Below are 12,700 nucleotides of genomic sequence, written 5' to 3' on the forward strand. Positions count from 1 at the left end.
AAAAAAAAACGGCCTACAACCACTAATGAAGGAGCTGTCAGTTGCCCAGTTTTCGTTAACCTACCTTCATAATTGTTGAGGAAGTAGCCTATCATTGAATTATAGACTATGTGAGATTTGTAAACAAAATAAAACTCTTTTAAAGATATTACGTGTTAGCATTTTGGGTCAGTGTATCTTTTGGTCGTTAGATTTTCCTTTTACAAACGGATATTAAAAAACAAAAAATTAGACGTTATTTGATTTTCGTTTAAAAGGGACTGTTTGTAACTTCTTACACGTATAAATCACCCGGGTCGGTGTCCCATGCGCGCTCGCATATGCGCGCTCGCATGTGGCTACGCTGTTCAGACAAACTAACTACACGGAAGCGCCAAAACCTCAAAGTTGTATCTGGTGAAGCCCGTCTGTTAAACAGTGTTGGCCGCGGTTGGAGGATGCGGGGGAGACCGTAGCTTTGGTCTCCAGGACTGGAGTCTCTGCTGTACTCTGCTCCTCTGCTCCTCTGCTTGCCTTCACTCACACACCGCGCGCCGTCTCGCTCCACCTCACGTGCATGCACGCGCACTACACACTGCAGAAGAGTTAGTTTAGCTCTGACAATATCTAGTGAATGTACAGTGGACATTTGTGCAGAAACAAATGCTGCAGCTCCTCCAGACCAACAGAGGTTTCCCGTGTCTTGTGAAGTGACGGGGCTCCGCAGAGAGAAACATTATCGTCTCCGACCAAAACTCCGGTGTCTCCCCTGTTCCCTCCGGCCGCGGTCGGGAGGCTGAAGCAGGAAAAGCCAACACTCGGATCAGCATTGATTCATGGAGAGACCTTCGTCTGGTCAGCTAACATTACTGCCAAGCAGCTGAAATATAGAGTGATATTGTGCTTTTAGCTGACGTGTGTCTCCTCACTGTTTTGAGCGATGCTCGTTCATGTCTATGTAGAGCGAGCACAAGCGCGAGCAACAGGACGCTGACTGTCGTTGACTTAACGGCCACAGGTGTCGCTGTTCACAAGACATTCTGAATCTTACAAACATTCCCTTTAAAACACAAATACAAAAAATGTAATTGAAATACAAGGCGTCTTTATCAAGGTCAAAAAAGGATGAACTAAACTTAAAAAACGGGTTGATTTTCATTTTCTATTTCTAAAAAACAAAAATTAAAATCACTAGAAGACAGAAACGAAAAAACGGTGCTGTGTATGAGAGAAAAAAGCACGGTGCTGCTGTGTAACTGGAGGTGATGGACATGGATCAGTACATAGTTTTTTGAAACAATAAAAGAGTTTGTCTCAGGGTCATGTCTTTTCCCCTCTCATACACAGCACCGTCCTCATAAGCGCTCTTACTTTGTAAATGGCAACTTCCTGTCGCAGAATATGAAAAAAGCGGGTGTTTTTTTCATATTCTGTCTTCTAGTGATTTTATTTTTTGTTTTTATAAATAGAAAATGAAAATCAACCCGTTTTTTTTAAGTTTAGTTCATCCCTTTTTGACCCTGAGAAAGAAAAACGTCTTGTATTTCAATTTTATTTTTTGTTTTTTAAAACGAAAATCAAATAACCACTAATTTTTTTGTTTTTTAATATCCGTTTGTGAAAGAAAAAAATCAAATGACCAAAAGATACACTGACTTTTGTTGGTTTTTGAATGAATGAATGAATGAATGAATGAATGGATGAGGTATATATCCCCATAGCGGGTACAAGTGGCCCCCATGGTGTCCCCCCCCCCACCATGTCCCCCACCCAGCATGTCCCAGTCTAATGAAATGTGAGAATCGCCGACGCAGCAACATTCCGGCTGTCAGCCCGCGGACGGAGCTCTGTCAGGCAGTAACATGGCCAAAGTGAACAGCGGTGCCTCCGGTTGTCGGGCTATGGTGAAGGCAGGAAAGTACCTGTCGGCTCCGTGTCCCCCGGCGCTGACCCGGAGCTCCGGCCACGGTCAGCGGAAGATGTTCTGTCAACAGCGGCGAATGATGAGCGCCGACGCGGCCGGCACGAGAGGAAAACCCGCAGCTTTGGCCCAGCAGGAGCAGCTGGGGTATTTCTCCGCCGCGGACAGACATGTGCTGGCCAACCCCACCCTGATCTACCGGGACGTCAAGGCTTTCCTCAATGAAGTTGGGGGAAACCCTCGGGAGGCTCGGTACTGGCTGACCCAGTTCCAAAGAGCCACTTCGGCTCAGTCTACTGCCTTTGCCGTACTGGAGGTACTTTTATTCAATTAAAAATATGTTATTAAGTCATAGTAACTATTTATTGTGATGAATATGAACATGCTGCCTATTTGACGTGTGGGGATAGGCTGTATGGAGGCCCATTTCCACCACTTCAAAGTCACGAGATAGTAAGCGCTTCTTAATTAGTTATTATGTTAATTTGAGGAAAAATCATAAATGAAAATAAATTATGTGCTACTGTTTCAATGTTTTTTTTTAACAAGTGGTAAAAATTGACTTTTTCCCCAATAAAAAAAATAAAGTCCAAGATAGTAGGCTATATGAAAGCTGGCAGGTACCAGAGGTACAATATTATATTTCATAAATGAATACCCTACATGAAAAAATAGCATAACTCTTTATTTGTTTCTAAATCTGTCGGACCTGAGGGGCCCTTAACTACCACAAAATAAGAAACTTAACAGAAAAAAAGCCACACAAACATGACTAGAGACCTATCTTTTGAAAACAGTGAAAAGAAAATGAAGCTACATTGGACCAAACTGTACCTTTATTAAACACAAAATAATAATACTAATAATATGTTTATTTATATAGCACCTTTCAAGAGCATAAAGTACTTCACAACAAAAGAAAAAATAGCAAGTAAAAGACAAAACAATAGACATGAAATGCAGATATCAACCTAACAATAACCTGCTGCTGTGATACAAGGCGGGTTAGGAGAAAGGACTGATGTGCTTGCCTTCAAACACTAAAAAGAGAGATACTTAGTTTGAGACAGTGCTAACTAACACTTCCCATCTTTGTCTGTCCATCTCTGTCTCTCCAGGTGGACGGCTCAGTTTTTGCCAGCAGGGAAATGGTTCAGAGCCTGGCCTTCGGGCTCTCCTTCCTGCAGCGGATGGATATGAAGCCCGTGGTGGTGATGGGCCAGTCTGAGTACGAAGAGACGGGGCCCACCGAACCGGTGGCCGGGTCCCACTGCACCCGAGGTCTGGTGGAGCGGAGCCAGCAGCTGACCGAGGCTTTGCAGCAGCACTCGGCCACCGTCCTGCCACTCTTCTCCGCTGAGTCCTTCCTCCTACTACATGAAGCCCCACGAGGGAGCAGGTGAGGTTTGAGACATACAATTCTCTTAATATTACACAGGGAAGAAGATGCTGTAGATGTGTATGGAGGACTGAACCTTCCAAAATCCCCAAAAATAATTAAATAAATGACTCGATAAATAAATAACTGTCATTAAATTTAGCAAAAATGATATTAAAAATAAATGTAGCCATTAATTAATTGATAAAATGTGACATAAACTGATATTTCTGTTTTAATTTGCTTATTTATTTATGTATCTTTGTATTAATTTCCTTTTTTATTTACTTTTCTGTTTAATTTTCCCCTTTTATTTATTCATGTATTTTATTAATTTTAAATTTGTTTATTTATTTTTGCATTTATTTTTGTACATTTATTTTTGCATTAATTAATTTATTTTTGCATTTATTTTTTAATTATTTTTTAATTCATTATTATGTATTTATCCAACCATCCATCCATCCATCCGTTATCTATAACTGCTTATAGTATTCAGGGTTTCGGGGGGGCTGGAGCCGATCCCAGCTGTCATTGGGTAAAGGCGGGGTACACCCTGGTCAAGTCGCCAAACTATCACAGGGCTGACACATAGAGAAACACAACCATTCACACTTACCTTCACACCAACGGGCAATTTTGAGTCAACAATGAACCATGCATGCCCTTGGACTGTGGAGGAAACCTGAGAACCCGGAGAAAACCCTCTAACACAAGGCCTCACAGCAAGCCGTGCAGCCTCGTATGTATTTATGCATTTATTTATTTATTTCTGTACGATTTTCCCCTTGCATTTCACCCCTTATTTATTCCCCTAAACGTATTTATTTCTTTACTCTTTTCTTTATAAATGCCTAATTATGCAAATGAGGGGGCTGTCACTCAATGTATGTCATGGGGTCACGGTGCATGCCTATATGCTAGCTACGGCTCATAGTCATTTATTTATTAATTTATTTATTTTGATTTTGGCAGGTTCTGTCCTCCATAAAAGCACAGCCATACTGTGTTGTGTGCCTGTAAGTGTATTTGTTTTTAATTGTATTTCAGTGATGATTGTTTTTTTAGCATGGAGCTGATAATACGTTCATTATTGCAAGTAACAGTAATAGATACAAAAATAGTGACGCAAACATTGTAGAGTTGCCTGTAGAATCCAGCAGTATTATCAGAGCTAAAAGTTCCTTTTTGTTGCCATTCATGTTCTTCACCATTACGTTGACCAGTATGTGTTGACCAATCCGTAACCTGATGTACCTCAACTAGAACTTCATTCTCCCCAAAGGTCAACTTTTCTAGCAGGTACAGTAGGCAAAACATAGAATGCACATACACGACAATACAATCTCAACTCAAGGTCCACTTACTAGCCTTTACAAAGCTTTGAACCCTATCACATGGTCCTCATCAGCAGTGAAGATTGCTCAGTTGTCATGGAGATGAATCATTTTAAGAGACGTGGCAAACTAAGCTAAACAATTCGACTACAAACAGACAGCTTTTGTGTTAGCTTGTGTAGCCGAGGGTTACGCTGCTCCTGTACTTTATGAAGGAAATAAATGAATAACAACACGGAGGCTCCGTAGTCTGCACCAGGACGGCAACAACTTCATTACTCCAACCGTGTCAGCAACAGCGCATCACCGCTTCACTCCCTCCGTTCCACCCTTCACAATAAAATACTAGAGGGAATTAAAGTCATTCAGAGCCTTCACTAAGAGGCAACTCAACAAAAACACTTGTTTGTAACAATCTGGTATTAGCCGCCGAGCTAGCGCGCTGTGCTCGTGTAAACATTGCGGCGGTGGATGAGAGACTGCGGACAGAGCAGATGGAAATATCACTTTTCTACATGTTCAACAGTTGCATCATGTTTATGCTTGTTGAGCCTCGGTGCCCATTTAATACCGGGTTTCAGTAACCATCCCTAAATATAATGATTTTTCTTATTCATTGCGTTTCAGGCAGTCTGTTGCGATGTGTTTATTGAACATGTTCATATCGCGATGACAATGAAAATACGATTTATCAGTCAGCACCAGCCTAAATCTAATTTGTATTGTGGTGTATATGCCTAAACAATATTAACACTGTTAAAAACACATTAGTATTTTGTTATTACTGATATTATGAATTTATTGGAAAACATAAAATGTCTACTAAAGGCAGTGCTGCTTTAACAGACACATCTATTTTCCCCCCTAACATGACACGTGTTTTCCTTCACTGCTTTTCTTCCATCCTTTCATGCTTTCTCTTCATCCCAACCTTCCTTCCTCTCCTCTAACATCCTTCTGACCCTGTCTTCATCACCCAGTGCTCCACCCTCCGTCGCCGTGGACACCAGCCTTCTCCAGTGGAGTCTGAACTGCGGGACGATCCCGTTGGTTTGTCCGGTGGGGAGGGACGGGCGGGGCTGCTCGGTAATGTTGGACCCGACGGAGGTGACGGCAGCTATTTCCAGAGCTCTGCAACCCCACAAAAGTCATGTTCCTGAACAACTCGGGAGGTCTCCGCAGCCGAGAAAACAAGGCACGACGGTTGGCTCCGGCTCTGATTGTGTTACCGTAGACATAGTAGATAAATAGCTTGTGTATCAATTCTCAGGTTATCGATCGATATGTATTACGATTTTTAAGTATTGCAGTCGATATTACGATTGATTGGGAGTTTTGTGAACTTTTTTAACACTAGACCATGGGGAAAAGTTGAATCATACACTTCTGGGGACTTTTACTTTGGAAAATATCTAAATTAATACAATCAAAATGTTTGCGGTTTCACATTCGCGGTTGTTTGGTTGACGATACGGAACGGATATGACGTCATATTACTCTGACTACACAATAAAAGTGATAACTTCCTTCTACCTCTACATAGACTCAAATGAAGCAAATACTGTACATCGATTCTGGCATTAAAAAAAATCTATTTCAAAATAGTAAAAAAAAAAACATTGTGATACATAGGTGAATCTATTTTTTCCCCCATAGAACCCTTCTGCAATATAGAAAGGTCTTGTACCAACTTCTCCTGAACACTTTGTGTGTGGGTGTTACAGGTGCTGGAAAACATAGTGTCGGTGCCTAGCGACGCTGCCCGGTTTGTCCACGGCGGCGTGGCTGAGCGCTGCCAAAGCGCCGCAGAGTGACGGCCATAGCCAGACTGCTCAACCAGCTGCTGACTGAGTCGTCTGCGGTGATCACGTCCGCGGACACGCTGCTGACCGAGCTGTTCAGCCACAGAGGCGAGACTACAGACCGACCCTCCTACCATTCTCCCACATGCAGACACACACATACATGGAGAGCGGTCTATTTTGAGGTGTAACCCAAGTGGGCACTGGTCCATGTGTGTGTGTGTGTGTGTGTGTGTGTGTGTACGTGTGTGTGTGCGTGTGTGTGTGTGTGTGTGGGGGGGTTCTGATAACTCAACGATTAAAGCCTGGGACACACCAGGAACGTCAAGAGCGCGTGGCGGCTGCGTTACCTGTCATTTTTTGTTACGGCGTCCGGGTTAGAGCAGCCACACCGCCCGTGTGAGACGTGCGTCTCAGCTGCGTCTCTTCTAGAGAATAGAGGTCTCGCCTATTTTTGACGCGTGCCGCGCACGTCTCACAGCAACAACAGACAGTGAAGGTGATCTATTGACTGTATATTAACATCATACCAGCAAGATTACTACAGTTTCGATGTCTATCTGTAGAATATGTTACGGAGATTAAAAAAAAATTTAATTAAATAAAATGAATTGATAAAGTATAGGGTTTAAATCAACACTCCCTGTTTTCATTTAAAAATGAAAGCCCTCAAGCGTTTTTTCTGTGGACAGAATTCCTTCATTTGTTAACACAAGGCTTTTATTCTGAAATATGTGCCGGACAGTAATGTCGAACATGCAGTGACTTGGAGAGCTCCATGAATGAATATAGTACGGAGTTTTAATTGTGGATTATTACTATTATTTACAAATTACCACACGTTTCTTAACCTTTCTCTGTCTAAAATAAATATAAATTATATTTATAATGAAATGAAATGGCCATTAAAAGGCAAACTCTATGTAAAAAGAAAGGGCTGACAGCAGCAGCAGACACGCAGCAGACACGCAGCAGACACGCAGCTGAAATGCAGCTGGTGTGAACACCCGACGCATGAATCACGCAGCCACCACGCCAAGCAGCCACCACGCTTCTGACGTTCCCTGTGTTTCCCAGCCGTAACATGAATTTATATGTTAATGCTATTTCTATAAGTGCTTGTTCTTCCTGTCTGTGTTTCTCGCTCAGGGTCTGGAACACTCTTTAAAAACGGAGACCCCATACATCGGTAAGTACAGACAAACATGAGTAATCTGACCCTTAAGTAACCCTAAATTCCTTAAAGTCATAAACCAAAATTACCTCCTTAAAAGAGTTTAGTTGCTTTCTCCTTCACAAATAGAGCACACACTGCATATGGCTCCTCTATTGCATTTAGAGTAACTTGTGTGTGTGTGTGTGTGTGTGTGTGTGTGTGTGTGTGCGTGTGTGTGTGTGTGTGTGTGTGTGTGCGTGTGTGTGTGTGTGTGTGTATGCGTGTGTGTGTGTGTGTGTGTGCAGGTACAGCTCTCTGGATGGGATTGATGTTGAGCGTCTGCTGGCTCTCATCAACAAGTCATTTGATAAAACTCTGAGGCGAGACTACATCGACTCTCTGAAAGGACGACTGCACTCCATCTACCTCTCTGAAGCGTGAGTAATGTATACATCCTGTCTTTCTTACTAAACCAAGGCTTGTGGGCGCAAGTATGTCTAATATATCTGACTATAAAGCAAGGACTCTGTCTGTCTGTCTGTCTGTCTGTCCGTGTGTCCTTCGCATCTCGAGAACCGCTCAGCCGATCTATGTCACACTTGGCGGATCCCAGAGGACGTGCAGCGTTGAATGTGGTGCAGTTTGGACACATCAAATATGAATAAACTTTGAATAAACGAGTGAACATGCTCTGTGCAGCAGTGGGGGCGGGGCTTCAGGGCTCTGCAGTTGATCCGAGCATATCGTACACTAGGCTTGCCGCGGTAGTCAGTGTTACTGGTATTAAGTGGTGTTCGGGCATACTCCGATTACATTACTTGCCCACCGCCCCCACCGTTGTTTTACTTTTTATAGAAATAAAATCCCATTTAGTTCATTCTCGCATAATCAGCACCGTGTTTATCAATAGTAGTCTGACGACAGACGCTACAACTGAAATTGAAAGTGGAGTCTCAGCTGCGAGTAGCAAGGGAGTCAGATTTCACACACACACAGGATGTTTTTATTTATACTTGGCAAGATATTTGACAATACAGATTTAAACACCCGGAGAACCATAAAGTTAATACGGAAATTGCCATGTGGAGGACGGTGGGGTCACAGCCGGTGTGCGCGGCGCTGGGTGGAAACCTGCGGCCCTGCAGCCGAAGCTTGACCAGAGAGGCCAGAGACACAGCCATCCAACATTAAAGATCGAAGTAATTCACTTCTGCATACAGATAGATCTGCTATTGAGCATCACGTGATGGTAACGAAATTAACGCTAATACATTTAACGACAACATTTAACGTTAAATAACGCTCCAAACAAGCTACATTTTGACGAGGAAAAACTGGCATGGCCATTCAAAAGGGGTCCTTGACCTGAAAATGGGTTTGATGGATACCTACAAGTCTCCCCTTTACAGACAGTGCCCACTTTATGATAATCACATGCAGCTGGAGCAAGTCATAGTCAAATCAGCACACTGACACACTTGACAGCTGTTGTTGCCTGTTACGCTTGACTTTACCATGTTATGATTTGAGCATGTTTTTTATGCTAAACGCAGTACCGGTGAGGGTTTCTGGACAATATTTGTCATCACTTTTGCTGCTGGATGCTGGATATACTAAAATTACATGGATGCTGCTGGATATACGGAACTTTTCTCCACTTCCCCTGGAGTCAACAAGCATGAGTGGATAGCCTCCAGGAACAGCGTCACTCTGCCATTGCAGCTCAAATTGTGCAAATATTTGCCCCTCTAACTTATGATGTTACCCCCAACAAAATACCTCCACTAATTAAATCCATGCTCTATTTATAACCACTGCGGTTATGTAAAAAAAAAAAAGGGACCAATACGCCTATTTGAAAATGAATACATCCGCTAAGTGTATTTCAGCAATGTTTCTGACTGCGAATAGCCGAACTTGGGTTTGTTTTTACCCGTGAATCAGACTTTAATTCACCGGTGTTTCTGAGTAACCACGACTTGGGTGTGTGGCACAACTATGTCATGGCAGATGTATTGCTCAGGACCCAAGGAAGCACCGTATCGAGTGTGATTTGTATGAGCAGTTCTCGAGAAGGGCTGCAAGCAGCAATACACAGGCCTAGGTACGGGCATGTTTTGTATGGGCGCTGCACTAGTGAATCTAAACCCAGTGAACCTTTCTCCTGATTATTTTGTATCTCTGTCACTCCAGCTACAGCGCGGCAGCCATCATCACCATGGAGCCGGTGAACAGCGGCACTCCCTACCTCGACAAGTTTGTGGTGAGCAGCAGTAAGCAGGGTCAGGGCACCAGCCACATCCTGTGGGAATGTATCAGACAGGACCTGGGCAAACTGTTCTGGAGGTCTAGAGCCACCAACAGGATCAACCCCTGGTAAGACACACATTTTAAGACACTCATGTTGGCAGTTCCATTATTATTACATTACATTCATTTGGCAGACACTTTTCTCCAAAGCGACTTCAAACCATGTAGTAGCAAGAGGTAGATATCAAAAACTTGGGAGTGTATCCATAATAGTATGCAAACGGTAGTCCCTTTCAGTCCAAAATGGCGGAAGCGTAGCTCTGCCGTTGGGCACTGATGTTGCAATGGAAACGAACAATTGACTTTCACTTCTTAGCGATATGTGTTCTTTGGTACCACCGTTTGGCTACTATGTAAAATTTCCTTCAAAGCCTAGCACACTTATATTTATACACATTTACCGTAATTTCCGGACTATAAGCCGCGACTTTTGTCACACGCTTTCAACCCTGCGGCTTATGCAATGATGCGGCCAATTTATACATTTTTCTAACGGCCGCCAGGGGCGCTCGAGCAGAAAAGGTAAGAGTGAGACAGGTGGAATATATGTGTCGACCGGGAGGATTTTTTCATAGAAAAAAAGCATTACTCGTTTTGGACAGCATGAGGGCCCATATTACAGATTCTGTGAAAGCAGCCATCAAGAGGACAAACTCCATTCCAGCTGTGATTCCTGGGGGCACAACAAAGTATTTGCAGCCACTTGACATTAGTGTGAATCGTGCATTTAAAGTGGCACTCCGAGTTGAATGGGAGGCTTGGATGACCAGCGGCGAGAAATCGTTTACCAAAACTGGCCGCATGCGAAGAGCAACTTTTGCACAAGTCTGCCAGTGGATCCTGTCAGCGTGGAGCAGTGTGAAAAAATCCACCATCACCAACGGGTTTCGAAAAGCCGGTCTGCTGCGTGACGGAGAGGACAGCACAAGCTCAGGAGTGAATTTGCCTCAGGATGAGAGTGACACTGAAAGCGACAACGAAAGAGAGACTGAGAAAGTGTGTGGCGAAGTATATCTGAGGCTATTCAAATCCGACACTGAGGAGGAAGACTTCCATGGTTTCAGTGCACAGGAGGAAGATGAAGACGGCTAAAAGTCATAAGTGACTTTTATGTTTTTTTAACCAGCCCTGTTAGTGCTGTGTTACTGCCGTGTTGCTGCTGTGTTGCTGCTGCTGTGCCTTAAGAAAAGTTAAGGTATGTTATTAAAACTTTGAAAACTCTTTCTGTGTACCGTCTTTCTTTGTAAATATCTCATGTTACAATGTGGGCACCTGCGGCTTATAGACAGGTGCGGCTTATGTATGTACAAAATGTTTTTTTCCTTTAAAAATGTACTGGGTGAGGCTTATAATCAGGTGCGCTATATAGTCCGGAAATTACGGTATATTTATTTTAGACAGAGAAAGGTTAAGAAACATGTGGTAATTTGTAAATAATAGTAATAATCCACAATTAAAACTCAGTACTATATTCATTCATGGAGCTCTCCAAGTCACTGCATGTTCTAGAACACTGTCCGTCACATATTTCAGAATAAAAGCCTTGTGTTAACAAGTGAAGGAATTCTGTCCATGGAAAAAAATGCTTGAGGGCTTTTATTTTGAAATCAAAGCAGGAAGTGTTGATTTAAAAATAAGTCTTTACTTTTTTTCATCTCCATGACATATTCTACAGATAGACATTGAAATTGTAGTGATGTTGCTGGTATGATGTCAACATACAGTCAATAGATCACTTTCACTGTCTGTTGTTGCTGTGAACACACACGCCAAAAATAGGCGAGACTTCTATTCTCTAGAGGAGACGCATCTGAGACGTGCGTGAGACGCAACCTGTTAACACGGACGCCGAAATAAAAAACAACAGGTAACGCAGCCGCCACGCACTGCTGACGTTCCTGGTGTGGATGAGGCTTTACTCTTGTTACAACATTGGTCATTTGACATGTGATATTTCTCTCTCTTTCTGTTCAGGTACTTTAAACATTGTGATGGCAGCTTTGTCAATGGGGCATGGACCGTGTTCTGGTTCGGTCTGACGGACATCAGGGATTCCTATGAGCTGGTGGAGTACACCAAGAACCTGCCAGACTCTTTCCACGTCTCCTCTCTCACCGCCTCTGCAGGATCCTGAACCACCTCCTTCAGCTGCTGCTTGTGTTGCTCCTTGACTCTGCTATGAAGATTGTTTTCTTATCTTTGCTCTGACTGGACCTTTTTTCCTTGAGTTTTTCCCCTACCTTGAAACTTGAAAACCAAAGCTACAGTGAGAATTTCATACTTGCAGTATTTTGAATAGCTATAAATCATTCTCTATTTTTAAAGTCGGGGTTAGCATTCCAGTAGTTGCAGGGCTCGACATTAAGCTTTTTCAGCCAGTTGACCTTTGGGCAAGTAGATGAGATGTTTTACTTGCCCGATAGCAAAACTTAAATTGAAAAATCAACAAAATCAACAGGGATTTAAGCAATTATTATAATTTATTAACGTACAAAACATACAGTTCATATGCTCTCCTCAAAGCCACCAGACTCCATTGACAGAAACAGACATTTTACCTTGCTGATCATTGTAAAACACACTCGACAGAAACAAAATAAAACTCATCAAAACTGTCTTGGTCAAGTCTTTCACTGTTTCAACAATCACCAACTCTGATTGCTTTCTACAGAAGCGTTGCATTAGTAGTTGTAAGTATGCATTATTATCGGCTGCTTAAAGCTAGTGTTAGGAAGTTAAACAGGTCATAATTCCCTCTCTATCTATTTTATATTGCTGTGAAAACATGTCCTTCAAATGACTGGATTTATTCAAGTT

At 42.7% G+C, this 12,700-nt stretch overlaps 1 protein-coding gene across 1 annotated transcript; it reads left to right on the top strand.

Moving 5' to 3' along the window:
• The first annotated feature begins 1,737 nt into the window (after positions 1–1,737).
• Positions 1,738–12,319, top strand: nags (N-acetylglutamate synthase). Its single transcript, XM_037791240.1, is given in 11 exon segments — positions 1,738–2,216; positions 3,019–3,299; positions 5,596–5,758; positions 5,760–5,810; positions 6,340–6,372; positions 6,374–6,412; positions 6,414–6,525; positions 7,567–7,606; positions 7,879–8,010; positions 9,767–9,949; positions 11,858–12,319. Coding segments are annotated over 11 exon segments (1,569 nt in total). The 5' UTR covers positions 1,738–1,841; the 3' UTR covers positions 12,018–12,319.
• Positions 12,320–12,700: the final 381 nt, after the last annotated feature.

The sequence above is a fragment of the Sebastes umbrosus genome, chromosome 14 (genome assembly GCF_015220745.1).
Source record: "Sebastes umbrosus isolate fSebUmb1 chromosome 14, fSebUmb1.pri, whole genome shotgun sequence".
NCBI lineage: Eukaryota > Metazoa > Chordata > Actinopteri > Perciformes > Sebastidae > Sebastes > Sebastes umbrosus.